Genomic DNA, 25,536 nt, shown 5'->3' on the forward strand with positions numbered 1-25,536 from the left:
CTCTCGTTATATGAATCCCCTGGGCCTCCGACTGCTCATCTACCCTTCACTGAAGGCTGAAGCTAAAATCCCAGAGAGAACTGACCCCTCCTGTGGGCAGGGCTGGTACTGTGCCCCCTGCACAGCCAGAGGGTAACAGGCTGAAACGTGTCCCTGTAAGGTGTCTTCCTTCTGCCCGTACTTTCCAAGTGGGGAAGGCAGAAAGGCCTCCTCACCACTCCCCCAGCCCCCGGGGCAGGAAGCCTGTGGTCACCTGTCCAAAAGGGTCAGGTGGACAGACAACTACCCCTCCCAGGTCACATCTCCCTCAGAGGGCCCCTCAGTTCTGCTGGTGGCCTATGAGAGAAGGAAAAACTGAAAGAGTTGTTTACAGTAAACTCCAAACCCTGGTGCCAGAGAGGCCCAGGGCTGAGCCAGCAGCCCCCACCCCCACTGCCCCAAGCTGCCAATTCAGCCCAGCTCAGCTCTGTAACCTCTGACCTGCCTGTGGGCCACGGGAGCCAGGCCTGCCAATCAGCACCTCCCGGATTCCCAGTGGCTAAGCGCTTCCTGGCCCTTCCCGGACAGCGTGGGCTGCAGGGGACACTGAGCAGAAAGACAGCCAAGCCATCCACTGCCCAGGAACTGCCCAGGCCCCACTGCAGCAGCAGGGACACGCACCCCCCAGCACGAGACGCCTCTGCAGGAGGAGGTGGGGACAGGAGAGAGTGTGAGGGGCACAGGGTGCAGGAGGACTCATTCTTCTCTTAATTAAATCGCAGGCTTCAGCCAAGTCGTCCCCAGCATGACTGCTTGCATGGGAAGCCCACAGCTGAGGGGCTGTCTGGGTGTGGCATGCAGGAGTCACAAGTGCCATCTACACCCCACCCCAGGCCAGGCAGATGACCTCTCTGGCCTCAGTTTCCTGGTGAGGAACAGGAAGGGCTGGACTGAAAGCTCTCTTCCAGCCCGGACACAGAATGACCCCACAAGGGCCATGGTGAGGTCTGTCCCAGTTCCACACACTAACTCGGGCAGCAATATCCAAAGGCACAGCCGCAGGGGCCCTGGAGCAGGGACAAGGAGGACCAGCCCACTTCACCCTCCTGGGCAGAGATCAAGGACCCTGCCTCTGGCCCACATTCCTTGTGGCCAAAAATGCAGAAGCCACAGTGCCGGCAGAGATGGCGCCCAGCCACCTGGACCTTCGGGCAAAGCAGAGCTCACCTGGTACCTCAGACCTGCAGCACAAGGGAGCCAGCCCCACGCCCCTGTGACCGCACTGCCAGCGACCTGCAGCACGAGGGAACAAGCCCCACGCCCCTGTGCCCGCACTGCCAGTGACCAGGGACCAGGGAATGGGTCGATTTCCGGCCTCTGCTTCCTCGTCTCTCAAGCCCAGTTGGGAGATTAGGTTGGGTGATGTGTTTTTCTTTTTGACAGTGAACTGTCACTTATTTTTATTTTTATTCTTAAGAGGGTGGGTCTCCCTATGTTGCCCAGGCTGGTCTCAAACTCCTGGGCTTAAGGATTCCTCCTGCCTCAGTCTCCCAGAGTGCTGGGATTACGGACGTGAGCCACCATGAACTTTAAAAAACAACATCTATTGCTTTTTTCCTATCAAAGGAATTTAGGCACAGGCAGAAAATTTGCAAAATGCAGAAAAACAAAGGGAAAAATCTAGAAATCCACAGCCCGGGTAACCTCCATCAATATTCTGACAAATATCTTTCTACTCTGTACTGAGGTATGTGTCTGTGTGTGCATATGTGTGTGTTGTGTGTATGTAGGTGTATGTGTGTGTGTTGTGTGTATGTATGTGTGTGTATGCGTGTGTGTGTGTGTGTGTGTATGTGTGTGTGTAAAGCAGGTTCATACAGTGACGATGCTGGGTGCTTTTCTCCATGTGGCACTATGTGGCTGAGGTCGTGTGTGTGTGTGTGTGTGTGTGTGTGTGTGTTTGAAACAGGTTCATACAGTGACAATGCTGGGTGCTTTTCTCCATGTGGCGCTATGTGGCTGAGGTTCCTACACATTTTGGGCCCGTTCTCTCGTTTCCTCCATAGTTCTAACGTCCTAATTCCAGTTATGTCATTCTCAGCTCTGACTGTTCAGAAGAATCATGTCTGGATCTTACTAAAAACTGGATTGCTGGTCCCCAACTCTCAGTGGTTCTGGCTCAGGAGGGCCAGGTGAGCCTGGGCACTGCGGAGTGTTTCTGGGGAGCTGCAGCTGTGGACCTCTGCCTCCAGAAGACTCACAAGCCTCCTCTCCCCCAACTCCTCATCCCTCCCCTAGAGAATCTTACAGAGGAAAGCCTCCAACCGGAGGCTGCTGGGGACCTGGAGTTGCCAGCTCACAGCCCCACCCTGCCCCCACCTTCCCAGGACAAGTTAACCAAGGACAACATCCAGCCTCAGCTGCCAAGCCTCGGCTCCAGGGTCGGTCACACACTGAAGGACATGCAGAAGCCACTGCATGCCAGGCACCGCTGAGGACAAAGACCTGAAAGACGAGGGGAATGTGATCACAAGGTCCCAAAACCTGCCCAAGGTCCCACAGGCAGGGCCTTGGAAATCCACGATAAAACCCAGTTTAACACCCTGCCCTGGAACACAGGCAGGAGAGGGAGGCAGCCCCCAGCCAGCCTCTTCAAGAATCGCCCCACTCCGGGTCACAGCCAGGGCAGCCGGCGCCTTCCTCCTGGCTCCACAGCCCTCGAGGTCAGGAGCCAGCTAGCCCATCATTGTCCCCTTTCCACTAGGACCTGGCACCCTGCCTGGCATGTAGCAGACGCCTAAGAAGGGTTCACTGTGTTGCTTCTGCAGCAGTCAGTGTATATGAGTGCTTACCATACACAAAGACAGAGCTTTACTCTTGTCCCCATTTCACAGATGGGAAACTGAGGCACTGAGAGGCTGACTCCCCTACATTGCTGTGTGGACAAGGGTAAGGCCGGACGTGAGCCGGCATGCTGGGCCATCACACTCTCTGACTCCACACTCCTGGGCCTGGGAGAGCTTCCCTTGGAGATCCCCACAACGCTGGCACCACCCTCGGCCTCTCCAGGCTCCCACTCCCACGCCGCCCAGCCGCCCTGCCAGGTAGCACTGTTATTCTGGTTTCGCAAACACAGTCACTGAGTGGGAGAGCAGCCAGGCTGAACTGAGGCAGAAGGCAGCCCTGAAGGACCACAGGGCCAGGACCCCCAACCATCCCCACTCTCCAAGGACTAGTAGACTGAGATTTCCAATACGCTCAGGCAGGGGCCAGGGAACAGGTCTCTGCAGCAGGGAGTGACGGATAGATGCAGGTGTAGGACGGGAAGGACCCAGGCCAGTCTTCCAGTGCTGGGGCCTCAGCAGCCCAATCTATCTTGTTGGGCTCTAGGGGGGGATTAAAAGAGACCTTGTATACGAAGTACCAGCCCAGGGCCTGGCACCTAGGAGGTGCTCAATAAAAGGAAATGGTTATGAAAAATAACAAGGAGAAGCTTGGTCAGAGGAGGTGCCTGTGGGGAATGGGGGAACAGCTGGAAGGGCCTGGACTTGGGTCAGAGACAAAGAATGTAAGAAGGAGGGAGGGGGGAGGGGGAGAGGGAAGGAAGGAGGGAGGGAGGGAGGGAGGGAGGGAGAGAAGGAGGGCAGGGCCAGGACAGCTGGCTCCAGGGCAGCTGTGTGCAGGAGCCTGCTTCATCATTTAAACATTAGGAGAGGTGTAAATATTTGAGTGAGGTCGTCCCAGCCTGGCCTTGCTACGGCCACAGCCAGGGCTGGGGGAAGAGTTCCTCCCGCACCGGGGTCTCCGTTCTGTGCCCCCCACCCCAGCCGTCCCTGGGAGCAGCAACCAGGCAGGGCAGGGGGCTGGGGGAACCTGCGTCTGCCTCCACTCTCCTCCCTCTGCACTGCACTGGGCCTGCAAAGGTGCGAATGAAGGCTCTCCTCCCCCACCCGCCCCCAAGGGGCCCAGACAGCCAAGGGTTTCTTTTGTAGTTTAGAAAAAAAGCAAAGCAGCCCTATCTGAGGTTTCTGGTGGAGGCTGAGGGTTTAAAGCTCGCTGCTACAAACCTGCAGCCCCCTCTGCCCTTCCCATAGTGCCTCTTCCCCACCTGGGTTATATCACCACCCAGGTCCCTCCCAGCCCTCCAGGCCTCCTGGGGAGGAGGACAGATGCAAAGCCTGGATCTCATGGGCAGCAGGGCCCCTCCGATGCTGCGGTGCACTCCACTTGGATGGGGGAGCCTGTCTCACGCCATGACCTGTGCTGGCACCAACAGCCCTCTCCCCCACCTCCCACCGCAGCACCGAGGGCAGCTGTGCCAGGCACGAGCATACAGAGTCTTACACACACACTATGAGTCTGCAGAAATGGCTAGAGAAGGCCAAGCATGGTGGCTCACACCTGTAATCCCAGCACTTCAGGAGGCCAAGGTGGGTGGATCACCTGAGGTCAGGAGTTCGAGACCAGCCTGGCCAATGGAATGAAACCCTGCCTCTACTAAAAATTTAAAAAATTAGCTGGGCATGGTGGTGGTCACCTGTAGTCCCAGCTACTCAGGAGGCTGAGGCAGGAGAAGCACTTGAACCTGGGAGACCGAGGTTGCAGTGAGCCAAGGTCGGGCCACTGCACAGCCTGGGCAACAAGAGTGAAACTCTGTCTCAAAAAATAGAAGAAAAGAAAATAAAAGAGGGAGCCGCAGTGGCTCAGGTCAGCTGTCTGGTGCCTGAGGAGGCGAGGTCAGGCATTCAGGGCCAGCCTGGGCAACATTAAACAACCTCTCATACATAAAAAAAAAGAAGAAAAGAAAAGAAAAGCTGGCCAGCATCACCTGCCTGGAAACCTGCCTGGCAAACTCCTACCCCAGTCTCTGGCTAGGAGGCCTTCCTCCAGGAAGTCCTCCTGTTCTGCTCCTTCTCCTGAGTCCATGCCTAGATCCCCAGTGCCTAGAACAGAGCTGGCCCTTGGGGTACCCATGGACAGCTGTTGGATAAACAGTGCCTCTCCCACTCCCAGCGACGCTCCTGGCCTGGCAGGACATTTAGCAGTAACGCTCCTCATGTGGCTACCAAGGAGCACCCCTCACTGGGCAGTCTGTGCCAGGGATTCCAGGCCTTCATTTTAAACCAAAGGAAAAAACCCAACCCCAGCAAACGTACAGAGCCCTCCATTCCCTGACCTCTAAAGAGGGGCAAGAGGCAGAGGACAGAGGAGGGGGCCGCCCCTCCACGCCTGGTTTGGAGCCAGGAAGACATGTATACTCTTACTGCAGATAATATCGGTCTCCAGGGGACACAGAGCAGGTGCCTGGCCTGCCCCTTGCAGGGAAACTGCCCACCCATGTGGAAAGCAGGGCCAAGGGTCCCTGCTTGGAACCAGCTTCCTGTACATGGGGTGGGGTGGGGACGGAAGGAGATCCTGCCGGACCGCATGGAAATCCACCAGCCACTGGCTGCTGAGCTGGCAGAAGTGGAGCCATCTCCATCTTCCAGGCCCCGCCTAGGGGTTGAGAGGCTAGGTGTCTCCGCCCAGGCCACACTCCCCACACCTGGGATTGCTCTCTTCCCGCCAAAAAGATGAGATGGGTCCATCCAGAACCTCGGGGAGATAGGAAGGGGTCTACCTGTGGCCCAGGTGGCTCCCTCCCCCATGCCCAAGGGGTCCCGAAGGAGGTACCAGGACCCCCAGGCCCTGCCCCAGGGAGCTGCTGTTGCCTGCAAAGTCTGTAGGCGGAGACAGCCAGGAATGCCCTTCATGCCCCTGGCAACAGGTTAGAGGCTTCGAAACCAGGCTCAGAATCAGAAAAGACCCGCCTCAGGCTATGAAGGGCTCCTGAGAGCTCCAACCCCTCAGAAGGGCAGCGCTGTGGAAGGGAAGAGACGGAAAAGCCAGCGGCCGCGACCTGCCCATTCAGACTCTACCTAAGACCCAGGTGGCACGAGACAACCGCCTACCCCCCACCCCAGCCTTCCGCCACCCCCCAAGACCTGAGCCTCTGAGGGTGCCCTTTGAAGACAAGGGGATGTGGGGTAACTGCCCCCCATCTTGACACCCAGAAGCAACCTGCGTCCAGATGACCCCTCCAATGGCCAGAGTTAGGGGGAGGGGAGAGGAAGCAGGTGGATGGGAAGGCTGGGGGAGACTCTCCCAGGAAAGCTGCTCTGAGCGTCCGCAACGCTTCACTGCCCACGTCTAAGGCAGAGGAGCGGGGCTCTGGGGACACAGGAAACTCGATGCCATGTGGGGAGCAGAGCACTGTGATGTGTTTGAGGCCAGCCCCCTTGATTTTCTGGATATTGGACAAATGATGGCTTCCCCAGTTGGCCCAGATGCCAGGGGAGATGGAACCCCAAAGTCTGTAGGGGGAGATTCAGGAATTTCAGGGGAAAAAGATGGACAAGAAGAAACAAAAGAATACAAGAAGCCAAGTAGAGTCTGAGCCCCGATTTCTCGCCTCCCCCACGGCCACGGGAATCCCTGGAGACCCAGTTGCAGGAGCAGCGGGGGCGGGCACAGGGTAAGGAGGTGGGGGCGGGAGGCAGGAGGGGTGCCTCACTGTTTATGCTCCCGGCTGACATCAATGCCCTCTTCTTGTCCCTCTGTCTACATTTCTGGGCATTGGCTGGACTTTTAAAAACGACAACAAACTTGAAGTCTCTAGAATGTCTGCTGGAGCAGTCTAAACGGAGCCTCAGGCTGTGTAGACCAAATTAAACAGCCTGAGCCCAGAAATGCCCCCAGGCGCCTGGGGGTGTCTAGGGGCCAAATGGTGGGTCTGTTTGGCTGGACAGATGACAAATCCTCCCACTTCTGTGACTGTGTTCCAGAGAGTTCCGGACCCTTTGGTCTCATAAGCAACTCAGAGCCTCCAAATTTGGGAAAAACCAAGAGAGCTTTGGAAAGAAAGCCAGTGTTTGACCATTTTTCCTCAGCGGTTTTGTCAAGGGAGAGAGCACAGGAACTTGGTTTTTGGCTGGGTTTCTGGGATGAATCAAAAAAAAGATGGGGGCTGGGGTGGTGGAATCGCCTGGAGTTGCAGCCTAGAGGAACAGACGAGCCCCATCCCTGGCATGGTGAGGGAGGGGCATTTGGCTGGCAGGCAAAGGGAAGAGATGGCAACAGTGACGCCCTGAACCTGGTGGCCAAGCCTTATCCTGAGTTTGACCTCCCCTGATGCCTGGGTATGCAAGAAACGGGAGGTGGGAAAAGGAGGAGACCCTGCTGGTCCCCTGGCACCCAGATATCAGGGAACAGCACCTCTCTCCCGACGGGCAGGCAGAGGCCACAAGTCACCAGGCTGACCCTGGCTCCTACAGGACAAGTGCACAATCTACACGTTTGCACCTCCCTGGTGACGGCCATCATGTGTGGCCAGCACACACGCTTTCCACCACCAAGACAGCTGACGAGCAGGCGGCCACCGTGTAGCAGGCGCTGTGCTGACTGCGCCTGATACTGACCCCTGGGGGCTCCGGCTCGGGTGGATTTGTTTTTCCAGGCACGCACCACCCTCCCCAACCTGCTGACACCCGAGGCCCAGTGTGGGGGTGTGGGGATTCTCCGAGGATAGGTCCACAGGCTGGGCAAGCAGCACCCAACTTTGGCCCATCAGCCCTGGGTCTCATCACTGGACAAGACGAGAGTGTCCCAGCTGCCGGCCCAGCTCTGCACCACACTCGACTGGGCCCTTGCAGAGGCCTGCTGGACGAGAATGTTCAGGGCAGTGGGCATCCCTCCCTGCCACACACGCCCTGCCACAACCGCTTTTCGGGGCAAGGCTGGCCTGCAGAGCCGAAAGCGGGCTGCCAGCGCTCCCGCTATCTTCACGGTCCAGTCATCCAGCAAGTGCTCGCGTCACTGTCAGCACTTGGCCCTGCAGATGGGCTCATGGTCCACCCATCTGTGACAATCCAGTGGAGGTGGGGGTAAAGGGTGGCAGGGAAGTCCAGGATAACCTCCCTGTAAGAGGAACCTGAAGTCCACATGACCCCAGCCTCCAGACAGAGTGTCAGCCAGGCAGGCAGAAGGAGGGTCCCACAGGTGCACCGAAGGCCTGGGTATCTGTTGGACTCAGAGGGACCCCATGCGGGCCCTATGGGCACTGGTGTCTGCCGTGCTTTCCATAATTAGTGGTGACCACATTGTCCGGCCTCTTTCACACCGTGGCATCAGACAGGCCCTTGCCTGAGACCGCCCATCCCCCAGACCTGTATCTTTAAGCATCCAAACCCACCTGTCCTTTGCAAACGCCCCCTTTCCCCCCACCCAGATGCCACACCAGCTGAGGCACCCACTACACCCCTAGGAGGCAGGACCTGTGCTTGGTGCCACGGCTGCATCTCACTGAGTCCCCCAGCACCCCTCGAAGAGAGCTGTTTCTAACCCCACTTTACAGGCGGGAAACAGGTAAAGACACTGAAGAAACCTAAGCTGCCCGGCTTTCCAACAGCAGAGTGAGGTCAGCCTAGGCATCCCTAAGCTGTCATACCCATCACTCATCTAAAGCACTGTCCCTCTGGATGCAAATTCTGTCCATTCAAAACCTTCCCAGACAGCCACAGCCCGCAGAAAGCATTTCCAGCCTGTGGCCACCCTGTCACCACAGGGATGTCCTGGTGTTTACCTCCACCTGCCCCTCCTGGACATCCAGCCCAGGCAGCTCCCAGCCCAGCTGCAAGGCTGGTCACAGTGCGTCTGCTGCCTGGGTGCTGTGCCCGCCCTCCTCTAAATGAACCTGCTCGAAGTCGGGACAGTGGGTCTGTCTGGCCCTGGGCTCTGAACTTAAAGAGCATCAAGTCAGTGTTGCCAGTGGCTGTGGGATCCGTGTAAGAGGCCTGCCCCTCCCCCCATGGCTCCTGCCTCCCACCACAAAGGCTCGAACTACAGGGAAGCAATATTCACAGGAGGCCTTGAGTCTTAGCTGAAAGGCAGGATTCATTACGCAAGAGGCCGACTGGCATTAATTAGGGGCAGGTCTGCACCTATTACCAAGCAACAAGGCCTTTTTCTCTAGAAGGAAAGAGACACCTGAATTCAGCCAGCGCCAGCACCCACATCCCGGAGGTGTCGGGACTCTCAGACAAGCAGGCACCGTTCACGTGGTCCTTCCCACCCTGGAGCCCCTCCCACGGCCTGCTCTGCCTCCAGGACACAGCTCTGAGGGTCCTCCCCGGGCAACAGTGGGGGCTTGGGAGAAGTTCAGATGCCACACAGCTCTAGGGTCTGAGCATGTGGGTCCTGGGCCAGATTGTTTCAACAAATACCAAGGACTTTTGGATTCCTTCTCGGCGTGCAAATCTGGTTACAGCAAACACCTCGGAGCAAAGCAGGCCAACAGCTGGCACTTGGAATGGCTTTTGTTACACAAAGACCGGAGTTGTAATCGTGTTTGCGATAACAGATTTGGCCTGAATTCGAGAAAGTACATGCCGTCTGCCAGCCCCGTGCCTCCACCAATCAGAAGGGAGACAGAGGAAGGGGTCACCCCTCTTGTCACCCCATTGCAGGGCAGTGGCGGGTGCCGCAGCCGCCTGGAGGCCCGTTTGTGCCGTGGAAAAGTAGAAAACAAGACTCCAAAAATCTCATCGGCAAAATATAAAGCATTCTCCTTGCCCCTACATGGGGGGCCTTCACAGAGCCCTAAAACCCTGAAGCCCCAAGACCTGTCCTGAAAGGGGAGCAAAGGCGGGATGTGGGAAGTTTGAGTCTGTGGAAAACACTGATCCCCTCTCGGTTCCTGGGAACCCTGAGCCTGAAGGTCCGGGCCAGAACAGCCGAAGGACTGAATGCCCATGCAGCTCACCAGTGATGGAGCATAAAGCCACGGCACCCTCTGTCCCCAAGACAGGAGGGATGGGGAAGGCCCTGGGTGAAGGAGACAGGAGGGAAGGGAAAGGTGCTCCCTAGGGAGGGGGTGGACGTGCCCAGGACATGGGGCACTGGCAGAATTTTAACTCCGAGTGTGCACACGTGCCCACAGATGGCTTCCCTTCTACCTGCTCCTTGTGGGTGTGCTGTGCCAGCCTGGGCACCTACCCCCTTCCCCAGGCCAGGTCACTTGCCCTCTGCCCTGCTTACTGCCACCAGTTCTAAACCTCCCAAGACACCCTGATCAGGGCCTGTGGCCTCCATTGCAGGATTCCAGGCCTAGATGTCTGCTCAATTTGAAAACTGCCCCCAGAGATGCCATGGCTCAGAGCTCGCCCTGCTTTGGGGGTGGCCCCTGGAGTCTCCGCCCCTCAGCAACCCACATGGTGACAGGCACCCACATCCGCTGGCCTCAGGAACCATGGGGCCACCATCCCAGCGCTGCAAGGAGCCGCCAGTTTCCTTCCCACCCTTTCGGCCTACCTTGCAGGAACCGAGACACCAGGTGAGCTGTTCGGGGAAGGAGACCTGTGCTCCCACGGCACCGCTGCCGTGCCCATTCCCAGCTACTCCAGATGCCTCCCGTGGACCGGCTACACTCCTGGTGGGCACGCCTGGCCCTCCGCAGCCTGGTCCATCTGATCTTCACAGGCGGGCCCCTCCTTATGTCCCAGCCCTCTCTCCAGCCAGCTCATTCCGGCCTCCCCCACTGCTGCCGGCTGCCGCTAGCCAGAAGGCTCTCCTCCTTCCTCTTGCAATCCAGTTCCTACTCTCTCTCAAGGTCCGCCTCCTCCATACTAACTTCTCCCCCACTAGCTAGTGCTGACCTTTCTCTACTCTGTTTTGGAAGCTGCCAGTTCGCATCACCCCTCGCTGGGCTGAATGACACTCTCTCCTCCACCTCCTCCAATTACCCCTTCCCCACGTCTGTCTGTCAACCCAAGGTCGCCCATCTCCCATATACACGCCCACACCCATCAGCTACATTCCAGGTTCCTCGGGCTTCAGGGAGGGTCACCCTTCCATACCCCAGGTCAGCCCCCATGCACATGCACACTCATGCACACACACACTCTCACATGCACTCACACACAGACACGCGCACACACTCTCATGCACACACTCACACACTCACACACACTTTCACACAGTGTCACACACTTTCACATACACACAAACACACACGCGCACACACGCACACTCTCATGCACACACACACACACAGTCACACACACTCACATACACACAAACACACACACACTCTCATGCACACACTCTCTCACACACTCACACACTCTCACACACACAGTCTCACACACTCTCACACACATCCACTCCAGCCACCTATAGCTCTAAGATCAGAATCCCCAGTGAAACCATTCAGGGCACACAAGGGGGAGACTGACACGCACAGGGAACCAGCAGATCGAAGCCCCCCCCTCCTCAAGACTGAGAAATCTTCCTCCAGAGCCAAAGGATTGCCAACCGTTACACCAGGACGGTCTCAATGAGCCCATTGTCTTGGACTAAATTACAGGGTCATGAAACTGGCTGGGGAAGCAGCCACAGAAGCGGCTCCAGATGGAGGCACATGGGGCGAGGGTGGAGTTACACACAGAGACCCAGGGCAGGGGCACTGACAACCTCCATGGTGCAAATGGTGACAGCTGTACAACCAACACAGCCCCAAACCCTGGCCTCCCCTCCCCCACAGGGCTCCCACTGAGCCCTGAGAGCTCTTCCCCAGAATCCCACCAGCAGCCCAACACTTTCAGTTAGGGACTGAGAGCAGAGCTCCATCCTGCAGGTAGGAGGAGAGGTCCGCAGAGGCAGAACACAGGCTTCTCGCCACAAGCGCTTACAGGAAAGTGGTCAGACCGGCTAAGTGGTGCCACTTGGACACTCGGGATAAGGGAGGCCCCTGGAGGAGCAGTCACAGGGAAGAGTTGCAAAGAGGCAGGGGCAGGGAGGCCATGTCCACTTGGGGCCTGCAAGAGGCTCAACAGAACACAGTGGATGTAGGGAGACGGAGACCCCAGTATGAGCATGTGCCCACGATGTCCAGATGAGGGGGTGTGGCGGGCGGACGGTGAGCCATCCCAACTCTGCAGATCTAGACCACCCCTCCTTCTGGCAAGCATGGATGCAAAGGGCTAGAGCCTGAAAAAGTGCTTCCACTACTAAGGTGACAAAGTGCCTATGATGTCTCCAGCTCACAGTCTGCACAGCAAGAGCTGGCCACTGGATCACAACCCCCTCCTGGATCACCACCCCACACCCTTCGCAGGCCCAGCCCTGAAGCACAGCCCCTGGCACTTTGCTTGGCATCCAGCCAAGGTTCTGGTCCCCCAGGAGGCCCCGCCTCCCCCACCAGATGGGGCAGACCTTAGGTGGGCCATGTGGGCAGCTGGGCTCAGGACACTACCCAGATGCCAGCCCTGGTTCTGGCCGTGGAGGGAGGAGTTCACCTCCCAGCTTGGCCTGACACCTGGACATTTACTCCTTTCAACCCAGCCTTTCCCTCTCCCCGCCCATCGGAGGGCTCTGCCCAAGTCTGCCTGGGAGCCCCTCGGAGGGGGCGGGGGCTCCAGGTCCCGGCAGAAGCAGGCCCGCCCCTCAGAAGCCCTGCCCCAGAGCGCTGGAGACCATTGTGTGAGCTTCCCCTCTGCCGGCCGTATTTACTCCCGCGGACTGACGCAGGATGCAGAGCCCCAGCACCGGCAGTCACGAGGACGCAGGAAAGCGCACGCACTCACAGGCTCAGGGACGCGGACGCCAGACCCAGGCTCAGAGGGAGCAGCCCCGCAAGTCCCAACACACTTTGTAAACCCCGAAGACAGGAGAGGGCCAAAATGCTCTCCGTGCCCGCACGCAGGCCCTTCTGCCCCCCACAGCCCGATTCTGGGAGGCGGATGAGGATGTCCCAGGCCTGGATGGGGGCCATGGGACGTCCCACTCTGGATCCTGCCACAGCCTGGGCCGTGTCCGTTCTGTGCTAGTGGCCCGTGGGCTGTACAACTTGGCGGCCCCCGAAACTGGCGTGGGGGAGGGGAGGGCGGTCCACACGAGCAGGACTGCTGTCCACTCGGTCGGAGGTGAGGAATGATCTCCCTATCCCGGCGCCGGGTCCAAGAGGTCCCGAGAGCCGCTGGGAAGAGCCAAAGGGAGGGAACCCATGGATTTCCCGGAGTGAAACTGCGCGCCCTGGAGAGTTCGGAGGCAGCCCCGCGAGCCCTCGAGGCGGTCACTGTCGCTCGGCAAACACAAACAACAATAAAAGGAAGGAAACCCAGGCGGCAGTGTGCAGGGCGAGCGCAGGGTCCTGTGAGGGCGTGTGGCGTCCCCGCAGGTCCCCCAAACAGGGTCCCCCACGTAGGCGACGCGGGCACGGGGCTGGGGGCGCTCTTGGCGGGAGGGCGCCTGGATTGGGGTCCCGCCTCCCCTCAGCGCACCCCAGTCCCACGCCAGGCCCACCCGTGGGGTCCTCTCCAGCACGCCCGCGGCAGCCAGCCCAGCACCCACCTTCGAAGTCCGAAATGATCCCGTCCAGCTGCGCGTTGACCGCAGGGTCCGACATGGTGGCTGGTGGGCAAGTGGGTCGAGCGGAGGGAGGCGGCGAGGAAGCGCCCCCGGCGGGGCCCGGGCCCTGCGCGCTGGCTGGGGCGCCGCGCCCGCGCTCCTGCAGTGCAGAGCTCGCTGCCGGAGGAGCCCCTCGGCCCCCAGGCTCAGCTGAATGAATGGGGGAGGAAGGCGGGCGCCGGCCCCTCCCCGCGCGCTGCGCCCCCGCCCCGCCTCCGCCTCCCGGGCGGATCAGGTTCCTGCACCGGCGCGGGCCCTCCCGGTCTAGCACTGGCTGCTCGGCCCGCCTGTCAAGGCCGGGCCTGGGGGGCTGGGGCCCGAGCGGCCGCTGGGGGACAGTCCTGGGCACAAGACCGGAGGACCCCCCTTCTCCCCTCCTGGCCCGCGCCCAGGGGACGGTGAGGGATGCGGCCTCAGCCCCTCCCCCCTGGGCTCCCCGCTGCGGCCAGATGTGGGCGGATGTGGAGGCCGGGCTGTAGCGAGGGGGGCGGGCGCCCAGAGGGGAAGAGATTCCTCCCCTTCCCCGAGCGCAGGGTCCTTCTGCGGGAGGCTGTATTTGGGCAGCCAAACAAAGTTCGCTGTCAACGCCGCCGCGCGCTCTGCGCTTGCAAGGGTTAAGTAGAGGCGCACGCGGCGGGCGGGCGAGATCCCAGCCTGTGGGCTCAAGACCGAGGGGCGAGGGGCAAACACGAGAGTCCCATGGCACCAGCCAGAGGCCACCAACTCCCACCCACCAAAGGCACCCCTGCAGCTAACACCCCCACCACGACCCCCCACTCCGGACGCCACTGCTGCACCCATGGGTGGGCCCTGGAGAAGGCACTGGCCCGGAGAGGGGGCGCAGGGCGGGGATGGAACAGGGCTGTCAGAGAAGCCAGGGACAGGCGCCGCCTCCCTCCCTCCCCAATCAGGGCCTCCTGAGAGCAGGAAGTAGAAGTAGTCAGGAGGAGAAGTTTCCCAAGGTGTGAAGGAAGGAGCTAGGCAGCGAGTGAGCAGAAGGGGAATGGCCCCGGGACTTCTCCCTCCCGCCTGGCCCCTAACCTGGGGCGGGGTCTTCCCGTCCAGGCCCGCGATCTCTCGCTATCCTTAAACTCTCTTACCCACAAGGCAGGCAGGGCCGAAGGGCTGGGATAGACCTGGGGACCTGGGTTAGACACAGAACTTGAGAAGCAACAGGCTTTCATCCCCAAGAAGGGCCCTCCAGGTCTGGCACCTACACAGAGAGAGGTGCTTCTTCCACTCACCCTGGGGAGCCAGAAACCCACTCCTGCGTGCTCTCCCGGCCACCAGAGTCAGGGGCCATGTGAGAATTCACAGCACGGAATAACACCCGCACCCACGCAGCAGCAGGCTGCAACTCTACAACTGCACTCCAGTCGGTTAAGTGTGTGGCCCGGGAATGCCTGAGAGCTCATCCTGGGTCTGGGGTCGCTGGCTGCCCGCTTGTCCCTCCCCCGCTCTGAAATATCCCAAATGGGCAGGAGTACTGAGACTCCACAGCCCTCCTGGAGAGTTGGGGGCAGGAGGTACTGCTTGCTGGGTTATACCCAGGTCTCTTTCGGAAAACGCTCTGGGTTTGGTTGGCTTTTTAAGTAGATGAAATCAAGTCCTTCCTTTTTAAGAAAAGCAGTCACTCCCTCCCTCATGCTTTGGATATTTTGAACTATTTTCAACCAAGTGAGTTTGTGGACACGGGAACTGCAAAACCACAGACATTTCAGATGCGTGCACACCCTCGTCTGCCTGGGATCCCAGGTTTCAGAAATGGAGCCATTGCTGCCATTAATAGCGCCCCCCTCAATCTTCCACACCAGGCCAGGATATTTCTTGTCTGAACTCCAGCACCTGGGCCTATCGGACAGTCCAGGCCCTACTGGGCCATCTGTCCACGCCGCATTTGGGGAATTGGGGGTCCAGTCCCTAAGAAATTCAGCCCAATGACGCAGCCCCCTGGGAAGATGCCGGGTCTGGCACAACATCCATCCCGAGCCAGGGCATTCTTCTGTAGTGTTTTTATAAAAAGCACCTGGTGAGTGTGGACACACCCATGCAATTGTTCTCTCCCAGGGCTGGCATGGACTTCCACCAGATTAGCACAGGGTCAGCTGATCGTGCATTCTCTGTCTCCACGCACAGGGCAGCAAACATATTTAGCTCCCTGGGGAGCCCCACCAGGGTACACGCCTCACTAAAATGGGAACCCAAGGGACATGGCAGGAGGGAGGCCAGAAAGTGCCTGTGCCTGCGTGACTGTGCTCAGAGCCCACCCGCTCCAGCCCCGGCTGCTGCCCCTTCAATGTAATCACTCAACGCCACATGGCCAGGCTTCGAATCCTCCAGGTAAGGAGGTTCCCCAAAAACCCAGGCTTGACCACACTCCCAGCCAGGAAGTTTGCCCTCATATCTAACCAACTGCTCTAAATGTACATCACTTATTTCCTTTTTCTTTTTTCCTGTCCTCAGAGGAGATGGGAAACAGCTGGGCACCACCCTTCAAGTCATAATTACCTTTTCCAAATTCTAAGACAATCCAGTTGCTCCTTGGCCTTCTCTTTCTCAGCCTAAACCATCTTTCTCCAGCCCTTTAATCATATCCCAGGCTGTCCTTTGATCATCGCTAAGGGCTGGGTCCGGTCTGGGGCTCCAGGGTTTTAATAAGGCCTGATTGCTACAGGGTAGTTTGGAGGCCCCCCACCCCCTTTCCTAGGGCCTCAGGGGCTGGACACACAGTCCCAGAAGGGGCACTGGGCAGAGAAGATGCATGTCAGCCACACAGAAGAAACTGAGCTGACATTTGGCAAGAACAAAAGAATTCTAAAGGCCTGCACGTGCAGCAAGGTGCATTTTTCCAAGGTCACAAGAGACTAACTGCTGGCCTGGCCAAAGAGACTGCCTGAATCTTCAGTGCACAAGACCTGTAGTGGGCTGAATGGTGACCCCCCGAAAAAAAGATATACCCCCCTGGAAGTTCAAATGTGACCTGATTCTGTGTAAGGGTCTCTGCAGCAAGAACTAAGACAAGGATCTCAAGATAAGATCATCCTGGATTAAGGTGGGCCCTAAATTCAATGCTGTGTCCTTCCAAGAGACAGGAAAGAAAGTAGAGAGACACAGAACAAGGCCTTGCAAAGATAGGGGCAGACACTGGAGTGACGCGGCCACAGGCCAGGGAACACCTGGGCCACCAGAAGCTGGAAGAGGCAAGGAAAGTTTCTCCCCTGGAGCCTTCAGAGGAAGCTGGCCCCACTGGCACCTTGATTTCAGACTTCCAGGCTCCAGAACTGTGAGAGGACATATTCCCACTGCTGTAAGCCACCCAGTTTCAACGGTTGTCGCAGCAGCCAGGAGAAACTCATGCAGACCTTAGATCCCATCTGCACCATGTCGAGGTCAAAGCTTCATACAGCAAAGATGTCTGTGCAATCACAAACCTCCTGTGGGTAGCCCGCGCGTCTGGCAGATCGCTGTCCCAAGGGAAGGGGGATGGGAACAGGGAAAAGAGGCATCGGAAGCCCTGTGCAGGCCTTTCTGGAAATGGGAAGGAGCAGATCTGGATAGAAACCCCACAGATCAGGCCCTGGGGAAACGAAGTTTACAAAGCATGGGAACAGAGGGTGGAGGAAATCTACCAGGAAGCAGCGTTTGGCACACACATCCATATCCGCGACCCCCTCTCCAGGCACGGCCTCCACGGACATGCTCAGCTGGCAGGGAAGCGACACAGCAAAAGGGGCTTGGGGAGCAGAGGGCGGTCAAGGGCTCTCTCCCAGCAACACTGAGGCTCCGGATGGGACACCCCATTAGGTGGCGGGCTGTGTCCTCATAGACAGAGGTTTCCCAAGAGCAGGGTCCAGAGGGTCTCATCTATGCATGGCCTGACACACAGTAGGCCTCCCAGAGCTGCTGAGCCCTGGGTTTATCAGCAGCAGGGTCTTCCACAGATCCCCAAGTTCCCTCAGCCCCCCATCTTAGGAAACGGCGCTACCGTCCACCTAGTTGCTCAAGCCAGGTTTTCAGGCATCACTGTTGACTCTTCCCCTCACCCTCAGCATCCACACATGGTGCATTTCTACCTGCAGTGTATCTGTAGGTCAGTCCAAGCGTCCCTCCTTCAGAGCTGTGCCACTAACGTCAACAGCCGGCCACCTGGCACCTACGAAAGCAGCAACACCCGGTCCCCAGTCTATTCCACTTGCCTATTCCTGTGGTGTCAACACTCCCACCTTGGCCAATTTCTTTTCTTTTCTTTTCTTTCTTTTCTGAGACAGAGTCTCACTCTGTCACCCAGTCTGGAGTACAGTAGGGCGATCTCAGCTCACTGCAGCCTCCGCCTCCCAGGTTCAAGTGATTTTCCTGCCACAGCCTCCCGAGTAGCTAGAATTACAGGCACCTGCCACCACTCCTAGCTAATTTTTGTATTTTTAGTAGAGACCTGGATTCACCAGGCCAGGCTGGTCTCAGACTCCTGACCTCAGGTGATCCACCCACCTTGGCCTCCCAAAGTGCTGGGATTACAGGCGTGAGCCACCGCGCCCAGCGTCATTTCAGTCTTAAACATCACAGCAACTCTCCCAGTGTCCCGTGAGACCCCTTGAGACAGTTGCTTTCTGCCTCCAGGCATGTTACAGGGACTCCCCACAGACCTGTTCAATCCTACGCAGTGACAAAGTGCAGTTTCCTTTGCAGAATGGCAGAGTTGGGTGACTCCTGATGGGAAATGAGCACAAAGGGGCAGAGGGGACATTCAGAACACACGTGGGCTCTTCATGTGTGTTCTGCCAACCACCAGGCAGACCTGCCTCAGCCTTGACAAACCCAGGATCACTGACAGTATGTGGTTTCCACCTGGGCCAAGCCCCTGAACCCCTGCTCCCTTTCCATCACCTATACTGGGAGCAGCCACCAGGCTGTGGACTGCTGAATCTCTTTCAGGCCACCCAAGTTTGAATCGTCCCATTCAGCCTGTGACATGGTGTGCGGCTGCAGCACCCCATCACACCCTCTGCCTGGCTGCTTCCGTGCCACCGTAAGTTTTCACTCAAAGAAGCACATGGCCAGTCTGTTCCCCAGACTTCCCAGTTATTGCCCCAGCCTGCTTCGTGCAGAAAATTTACAGCAAAACCTGACCACAGCGCCCTGAGCTCTTATCTCAAAGGCAGGGGACTTTTTAAACAAAGTATTAGTGTTCTAAACTCATGCTTTCCCAAGGAGGCTCTCAGCCTTCAGCACAGCAAAGACTCTGCTCCTTGGCTCCCCAGCTCCCCAGCTCCCCAACCCCCCACCCCCACCTTATCCGAACTTCCCACTCCAGCAGTTGGGGGCTGAATCAACTTGGAGTTCCCCAGCCCTGCTGTCTCTGATGATATGACCAGGGGTGGCAGCACTGACTGGACCTCCTGTTGATACATTTCACTGCAATAATATTCAACCTGATGGAATCCTGGGAGCAAGACGGGGGTGGGCAGGGGCTGCTCGCACAGAGACAGAAGGACTGGGCGGAAAGTATGACCCTCCAGGATGATCCCTCAGCAGCAGAACCCTGGCTGCACCTCCCGAATAGCATTTGTTTATTTGCACGTCCAGTGAGCTTCAGATGCCTGTGAGGCCACCAGTGGCTCTGGTGAGTTATAACCCAGACACGATGGCTCATGTTTTCTTCCTGATCAGTCTCTCTTCACACAGTCCTATGACCAGACGCTTCTTTCTCCTGTTCCAGACACAGCCTTGACATGGCTAAAGTCTCCCATTTCCTAGCACCCGTCTGAAGCTGGAGTACAGAAATGAGATGGGAACACAGAATCCCACCAACACCGGGGATGGACAAACACCCTCTGACCCTTCTGGGAGGCCTGTAAAGTCACACTAGGGAACAAAAAGAAGTGGCCAGCCTGGCACCAACCCAGCCTCAAAGCAGCCAGTGACTAAGGCATACGGCTGGTACCTCCTCAGCCCCAGGGTGCCAGGAGGGCTTGGCTAGAACACGTGCCAGCCAGGAGAGACAGGCTGTCCCTGGGGCCCTCGGCGTTCTGGCCTCCCTGCCGTTTTTCTTGCCACCGATGCAGTGCAGGGACGAGGGCTGAGTCACCAGCCTGCCCTCATTCCACGTCAGCAGGAACAACAGGGACTCGAGCAGAGAAGACGGCATTTATTTTTAAAGTCACCACAGAGACTGAGACGACGTTGTCCCCAGGGAGCTCCCGTTCCTGCTGGCCCTCTGTGGACCGTGTGGCTCCATATTCTAACAATGCCTCTGCCCGTCCCGTTAGACCCAGCAGGTGGAAGGCAAGAGGGTGGAGGTTGGGAGTGGCGGCCAGGCAACTCGGGAAGGGCAGGGAGCAGGACTATGCCTCTCTTCTTCTCAGAAGGCTCCGCAGGGCCTGTCCTGCCTTCTACAACCCCAGAGGGATCCTCCCTCAGTGCCTGCCTCATAAATGCCTATCCACCCTACATTTGAACACCTCCACTTACAGGGAGCTCACTACCTACCTATGCTATTCATTCCACCTTTGGCTACTTTTGGCTGTTCAAAAAAGAGGGAAGAGACAGAAAAGAGAGGAAAGAAAGAGAAGGGGAGAAAGAGAAAGAAGGAGGGAGGGAGGGAGGAGGAGGAAAAGAAAGAGGAAAGAAGGAAGGAAGGAAGGATAGAGGGAGGGAGGGAAGAAAGAAGGGAGGAAACAGAGAGAGAAGAGAAAAAGAGAGAAACAAACAAGGTGGGCTTCACGGAGCAGAGACTCAATAAGGGGCGAAATACATGTCTAGTCAGGCTGTAGATGGATTTCTGCAGGAGCGCATATCCACTCTACTCTTTCCGGAATGGAAAAGTGGAAAGATTTAGAGGTGTGGGTTTGTGGTGGCTCTTTCCAAAGGCCTGGAATTTGGGGCATCAGCCCCCGCAGTTTTGACAAGGAGAGTAAGATCACCAATATCCACAGTGAAGATGGAACCCCATAAGGGCTGGGGACCACATCTCCTCTGCATCTCCCGCAAAGACCCGATATTCTGACTATGGGAACCTGTGGAAGAAGGAACAAAACTTGCTCTGGGGCCCTCTAGAGAACTGGTTTTCCATCCAGCAGAGGCTGTGCAGAAGAGTTTCTGGAGCCAGGCTGAGCTGTCCCTAGAGGCTGAGTGGAGGTGGGCTCCTCCAGGTGCAGCTGGGCTATGCTCCCCACCTCAGCCAGCAGCCCCAGGACCTCTGGGTGCTCCAGAGCTTTCTCCAGAGGGCAAATCCAGGGTACGAGGGAGAGGGGAGATGCCCAAGGTGCGGGGGGTGGCGGCCTGCCCATCTCTGCCCCAGGCCTCGCTGACCTGAACAGGGAGGCCACAGGTGTTTGGGAGTAGAACTGTGGGCTCGCGAGCCCCCCACCCTGGCCTCTCCCTGCCCCCCTTTCCTCTCTGCCACTGACCATCTCTGACTACATGTTGACACCTCACGGGAGGATGGAGAAGAGAGAAGAGGAACGTCTCCGCTCTGCCCAGCACACTCACAAGAGGATCCAGTGCAACAGCACCGACATCCACAGCGGATGTGTGTGGGGTCTCCCCAGGGGCGGGATGTTTCCACTCCGTTCCAGTCTGCCATGAATCGAGAGAAGGTTTCACCAAATGTGCCCCATTAACAAATTACTCTAACACTTAGTAAAAAATAAAAATAAAAATCATGCACCCCGTGCCCCCAGTCCCCCCATGCCACACCCATCTCTGCACCTGAGCCTTGGCTCACACTCTTGGCCTGCCGCCTTGGGAACAGAACACTCTGTGTGGGAGGCAGACAGGAAGTGTGGGGTGTGCTGGCTGGCCCCTCCAGACAATCTGGTATTGCTTTCCCTGGATAATGAAATCTTCCCCACCCTGAGTGTCGCTGGAAGCCAGCCAGCAGCCAGATCGACCTACATGAACCATTTGTCCCTCCTGTGAAGTGATCTTGGGGACTTAATGGGTTTGCTACTAACACGGTCCCCCGGCACTCTGTCCCCCTCCTTGCTCTTCCCCCAGTGTGAGTCACTGGCTGTGATGACTCGGCCCAGCTGAGGCCCTTGACAGCTCTGGCCAGGCCACGCAAGGGACAGACCAGCACAAAGGACCAATACTGTGGGCCCCCCACATGGACCCCTGGAGTGCCTGTAACTGGGGGCTCCTAAGGCGACTCCTTGCTTCTGGGGACCTGTGCACTTGGGGACAGTCTTAAGGGAGACCCTTCAAAGCAGTGAACCAAAAGGTGAACTAATACGGAAACATGGAGGGCCAGGGAGAACATGAAGAAGACAGGCTCAGCCGGGCACGTGGCTCACACCTGTAATCCCAGCACTTTGGGTGGCTGAGGTGGGCGGATCACCTGAGGTCAGAAATTTGAGACCAGGCTGGCCAACACTGTGAAACACCATCTCTACTAAAAATATAAAAATCAGCCGGGCGTCGTGGCAGGTGCCTGTAATCTCAGCTACTCGGGAGGCTAAGGAAGGAGGATCACTTGAACCCAGCAGGCGGAGGTTTCAGTGAGCCAAGATCACACCACTGCACTCCAGCCTGGGCAAAAGAGGAAGACTCCATCTCAAAAGAAAAAAAAAAGAAAGAAAGAAAAAAAAAAGGGCAAGGCCTGGAGAGCCAGAGGCCCACTTCCCACCTCTGGGTGGTCCACTTTGAGACTACAGCAGTTAGAGACAAGTTGGGGGAGTGTCTGTTTGCAATCCATAAGCAACATTGTTTCCTTCTCCCACTACTCCTGGCTCTAGCAGGCCCCTGACTCCTGCCTTCCCCAGGGTCGTGGGTGCCCCAAGCTGGACTCCATGCTGTTGGTGGGATGACCATGTGAACTGTCACTTCCCTGCTCACAGTCCCAGGCAGCATCCGTCACCTGCCACACACAGAGTGAGAGCTTAGCAAGGCGGAGGCCGCTGATCTCCCACCAGCCACACCTGCCTCCTCTCACTCGGCTTCTCCCTGCCTTGGTCGTCCCAGCGGCTCATAGTTCCCCGCAAGCCAAGTGCCAGACCTCTGTGCCTACCCTAGCCTGTTCCCGCTGCCCGGCAGGCCCTTCCCACCCTCCCTGGCCTGGCTCAGGCCCAATCTGCCTTCAGGTCTCAGCTCATCAGCTGCTTCTTCTAGGAATCCTTCCTGGGACCACGAGATGAAGGGATTCTCCTCTGGGCCCTTCCTCTATTTTCCCAGCCCCGGGGGCAGCCTCTAAATCAGGACTTAGAGGCATCCAGGAGAGCCACAAGTGTGTGATGAACGTGTTGAAGGGAAGCCTTTTTAAAAGCAGAAGGAGCCCAGTGACCACACGGCACCGTCGGCTCAGGCTGTGAAGGCACAGGGGAGCCAGCCTCCCTCAGCCTCGCCCGCTCCTGGCCTTCCTCTTGAGGAGGCAGGAACCAGTCAGCTGGATCAGGAGGTGGGCTTCATGGAGCAGGGACTCAACAAGAGGGCAAAATAAATCAGAGAATTCTTTTGCTGCAAGGAACCTAGACAAGGAGCACCCCGCCAGAGGTGGAAGGAAGACAGCGGCAACAGACCTCCCTTGCCCCAGCAGTCCTGCAAGCCAGACAGGCCAACTTCACAGCACAGCTGTTCCCCAGCACAGAGAAATTTCTCACCTCCAGCAACAGGGTGGGAACATTCCCAGACAGGGCCACAGCTACTCTGGTCACAGGAACCACGGAGTCTGAGTCTCTGTGGCTTGTCCCATTTATGTGGCCACAGACCTGGCCCCAGGGCTGCTATCTTGAGCACACATCTGGAGTTGCAGAGCTCACAGCGCAGAGCAGGGACAGAGGGAATCTGCCTGATTGGTGAAAACCACCCCAGAATCCGGACTACCAGCCTGCACCCAGATCCATGCCTCTGACACAGGACATTGATTTCAAGGGGGTGAATGTGGACATTTGAGGCCAGTGAATGACCAGGTGCCAGTGCGTCGACGGGACCTTGGTCCTTCCCCTAACACTTTGGCGAGGAAACCAATGGAGCCTACATGGGGCATATGGTCTCCAGAGCCAGCAGGATGTGCAAGGCCCAGCAGCTGAGAAAACTGACCACTCGATTACGAATAATCTAGAACATTGATCCCCAAAAAGAAATCAATTTTTGTCCAACTGGGGACCTAAAATCTCAGGACATATGTCCCCTTCCTGTAGAACCACGTCACTTTCCTAACCCCCACCCTCACTCCCACCTGCCTGCCAAGCTTCAGTTATCCAGAACACACGTGACAGCAACTACTGTGAATCCCACGTGTCTTCCAAACCTACCCTGGGCAGCGCTGCCTCTTTAGTTCTGAGCAGCAGGCAGGGACATGCATAATTTTCACCCAGACACAGCAAGATCTTCAAAAGAAGGGCAGGCTCTGTCCAGCAGGCAGCATCTACTGACACAGAAATCAGTATGCAAATCTTTCGGGAAGATTTTCATTAAGAAAGAATAAGGCCAGGTAGGTGGCTCACACCTGTAACCTCAGCACTTTGGGAGGCCGATGTGGGCAGATCACAAGAGGTCAGGCATTCAAGACCAGCCTGGCCAACATGGTGAGCCCGTGTCTCTAATGAAAACACAAAAATTAGCCAGACGTGGTGGCAGGTACCTATAATCCCAGTTACTTAGGAGGCTGAGGCAGGAGAATCGCTTGATCCCAGGAGGTAGAGGTTGTAGTGAGCCAAGATCACACCACCGCACTCAAGCCTGGGTGACAGAATGACACTCCGTCTCAAGGAAAAAAAGAATGAAAGACACACGAGGCTAAGACAGTGGCAGACTGGCACATGTTTAACAAGGTGCCCTAGTGGGGAGTGGGAGGTAAGGCCTGATATGTAGTGTTTGCCAATTCCTGTGGTGTGAGTACTTCCACTGTGGCAAATTTCAACCTACCAACAGGACATCACTGAACACAGTTGGGAAGAGACGTGCACCCCGCTGGATGGAATGCTCCGGCACCTACAGCTAATTCTTTCCCGGGAAGAGGGACTGTCTAGGATGCCCCATGCTATGGAGAATAGCTATGGCAAATAGGGTTCAACTGGCAGGCCAACCCAATCAACTGCCGCTGACATGATGTGAGGCAGGTTCCTGAGGCTGCCTCCTTGCTCAGGGAGGAAGGTGGCCATGTGGCGACAGACCTGGCCCTGGGGTTTTTTTTTGTTTTTGTTTTTGTTTTTTTTTTGATTGTTGTTGTTGTTTTTGAGACAGAGTTTCAGTCTTTTGGCCCAGACTGGAGTGCAATGATGTGATCTTGGCTCACTGCAGTCTCCATCTCCCAGGCTCAAGAGATTCTCCTGCCTCAGCCTCCCAAGTAGCTGGGATTACAGGTGCGCACCACCATGCCCGACTAATTTTGCATTTTTAGTAGAGATGGGGTTTCACCATGTTGGCCAGGCTAGTCTCTAACTCCCGACCTCAGGTGATGCACCTGCCTTGGCCTCCCAAAGTGCCGGGATTACAGGCGTGAGCCACCGCGCCCGGCCAAGTTTGCTATCTTGAGCACATATCTGAATTTATGTGCTCATGATTTTCTTTTCCATTTTAAAACTTTGATTTTATTTTATTGTTTTCAGAGACAGGGTCCTGCTCTGTCACCCTGGCTGGAGTGCAGTGCTGCAATCAGAGCTGACTGCAGCCTCGAACTCCTGGGCTCAAGTGATCCTCCCATGTCAGCCTCCCGAATAGCTGGGGCTGGGTCTACAGCTGGAGCCCACCAGGCAGGATGCCCACCCTTTCCAGGCCTGAGTTCTCATTTACAGAACCACTGACAAAAGGGCAATGGAATAGGACATCTGGGGCACCAAATTGGAGCAAGCCTGGAGGCTGAAGGGGGAGGGGAGGAGAGGAGAGGGGAGAGGAGGAGGAGAGAGGGGAGAGAGGGGAGGGCAGGGCAGCGGAGGGGAGGGCAGGAGAAGATGGAGATGGAGAAATAAGAACAAGAGGAAACACAGGAGGAGGAGGAGCAGCCCCCTTCGTGGGGGTGGACTGTGTCCAGTGCTCTACCAAGGACACTGCATTGATCACCTGGCTTGGTTCCCACGAATACCTTCGAGGCCGCTCCTCCCTGGCCCCCATTTTTCCATGAGGAAGAAGAGGTACAGAGCAGGAAAGAGCTGTCCCAGACCCCCGGGCAGTACATGGAGC

General features: G+C 57.3%; 1 protein-coding gene across 5 annotated transcripts in view; it reads right to left on the minus strand.

Moving 5' to 3' along the window:
• The window catches only part of SEPTIN9 (septin 9), a 208,151-nt gene that overhangs the window by 114,657 nt on the left and 67,958 nt on the right, over positions 1-25,536 (minus strand). The window contains exon 1 of one of the 5 annotated variants that reach the window (XM_032241530.1): positions 13,366-14,076. The exons of 3 other annotated variants lie outside the window; for them this stretch is intronic. In XM_032241530.1, coding sequence (XP_032097421.1) covers positions 13,366-13,420 — 55 coding nt within the window. In that variant the 5' untranslated portion in view covers positions 13,421-14,076. Of the gene's footprint in view, positions 1-10,326; positions 10,910-13,365; positions 14,077-25,536 lie in introns of those variants that run through there. One more of the 5 variants, XM_032241534.1, reaches the window with a different exon arrangement.

This window comes from Sapajus apella, unplaced genomic scaffold (genome assembly GCF_009761245.1).
Source record: "Sapajus apella isolate SASKATOON/1434 unplaced genomic scaffold, GSC_monkey_1.0 scaffold48, whole genome shotgun sequence".
In the NCBI taxonomy this organism is placed as follows: Eukaryota; Metazoa; Chordata; class Mammalia; order Primates; family Cebidae; genus Sapajus; species Sapajus apella.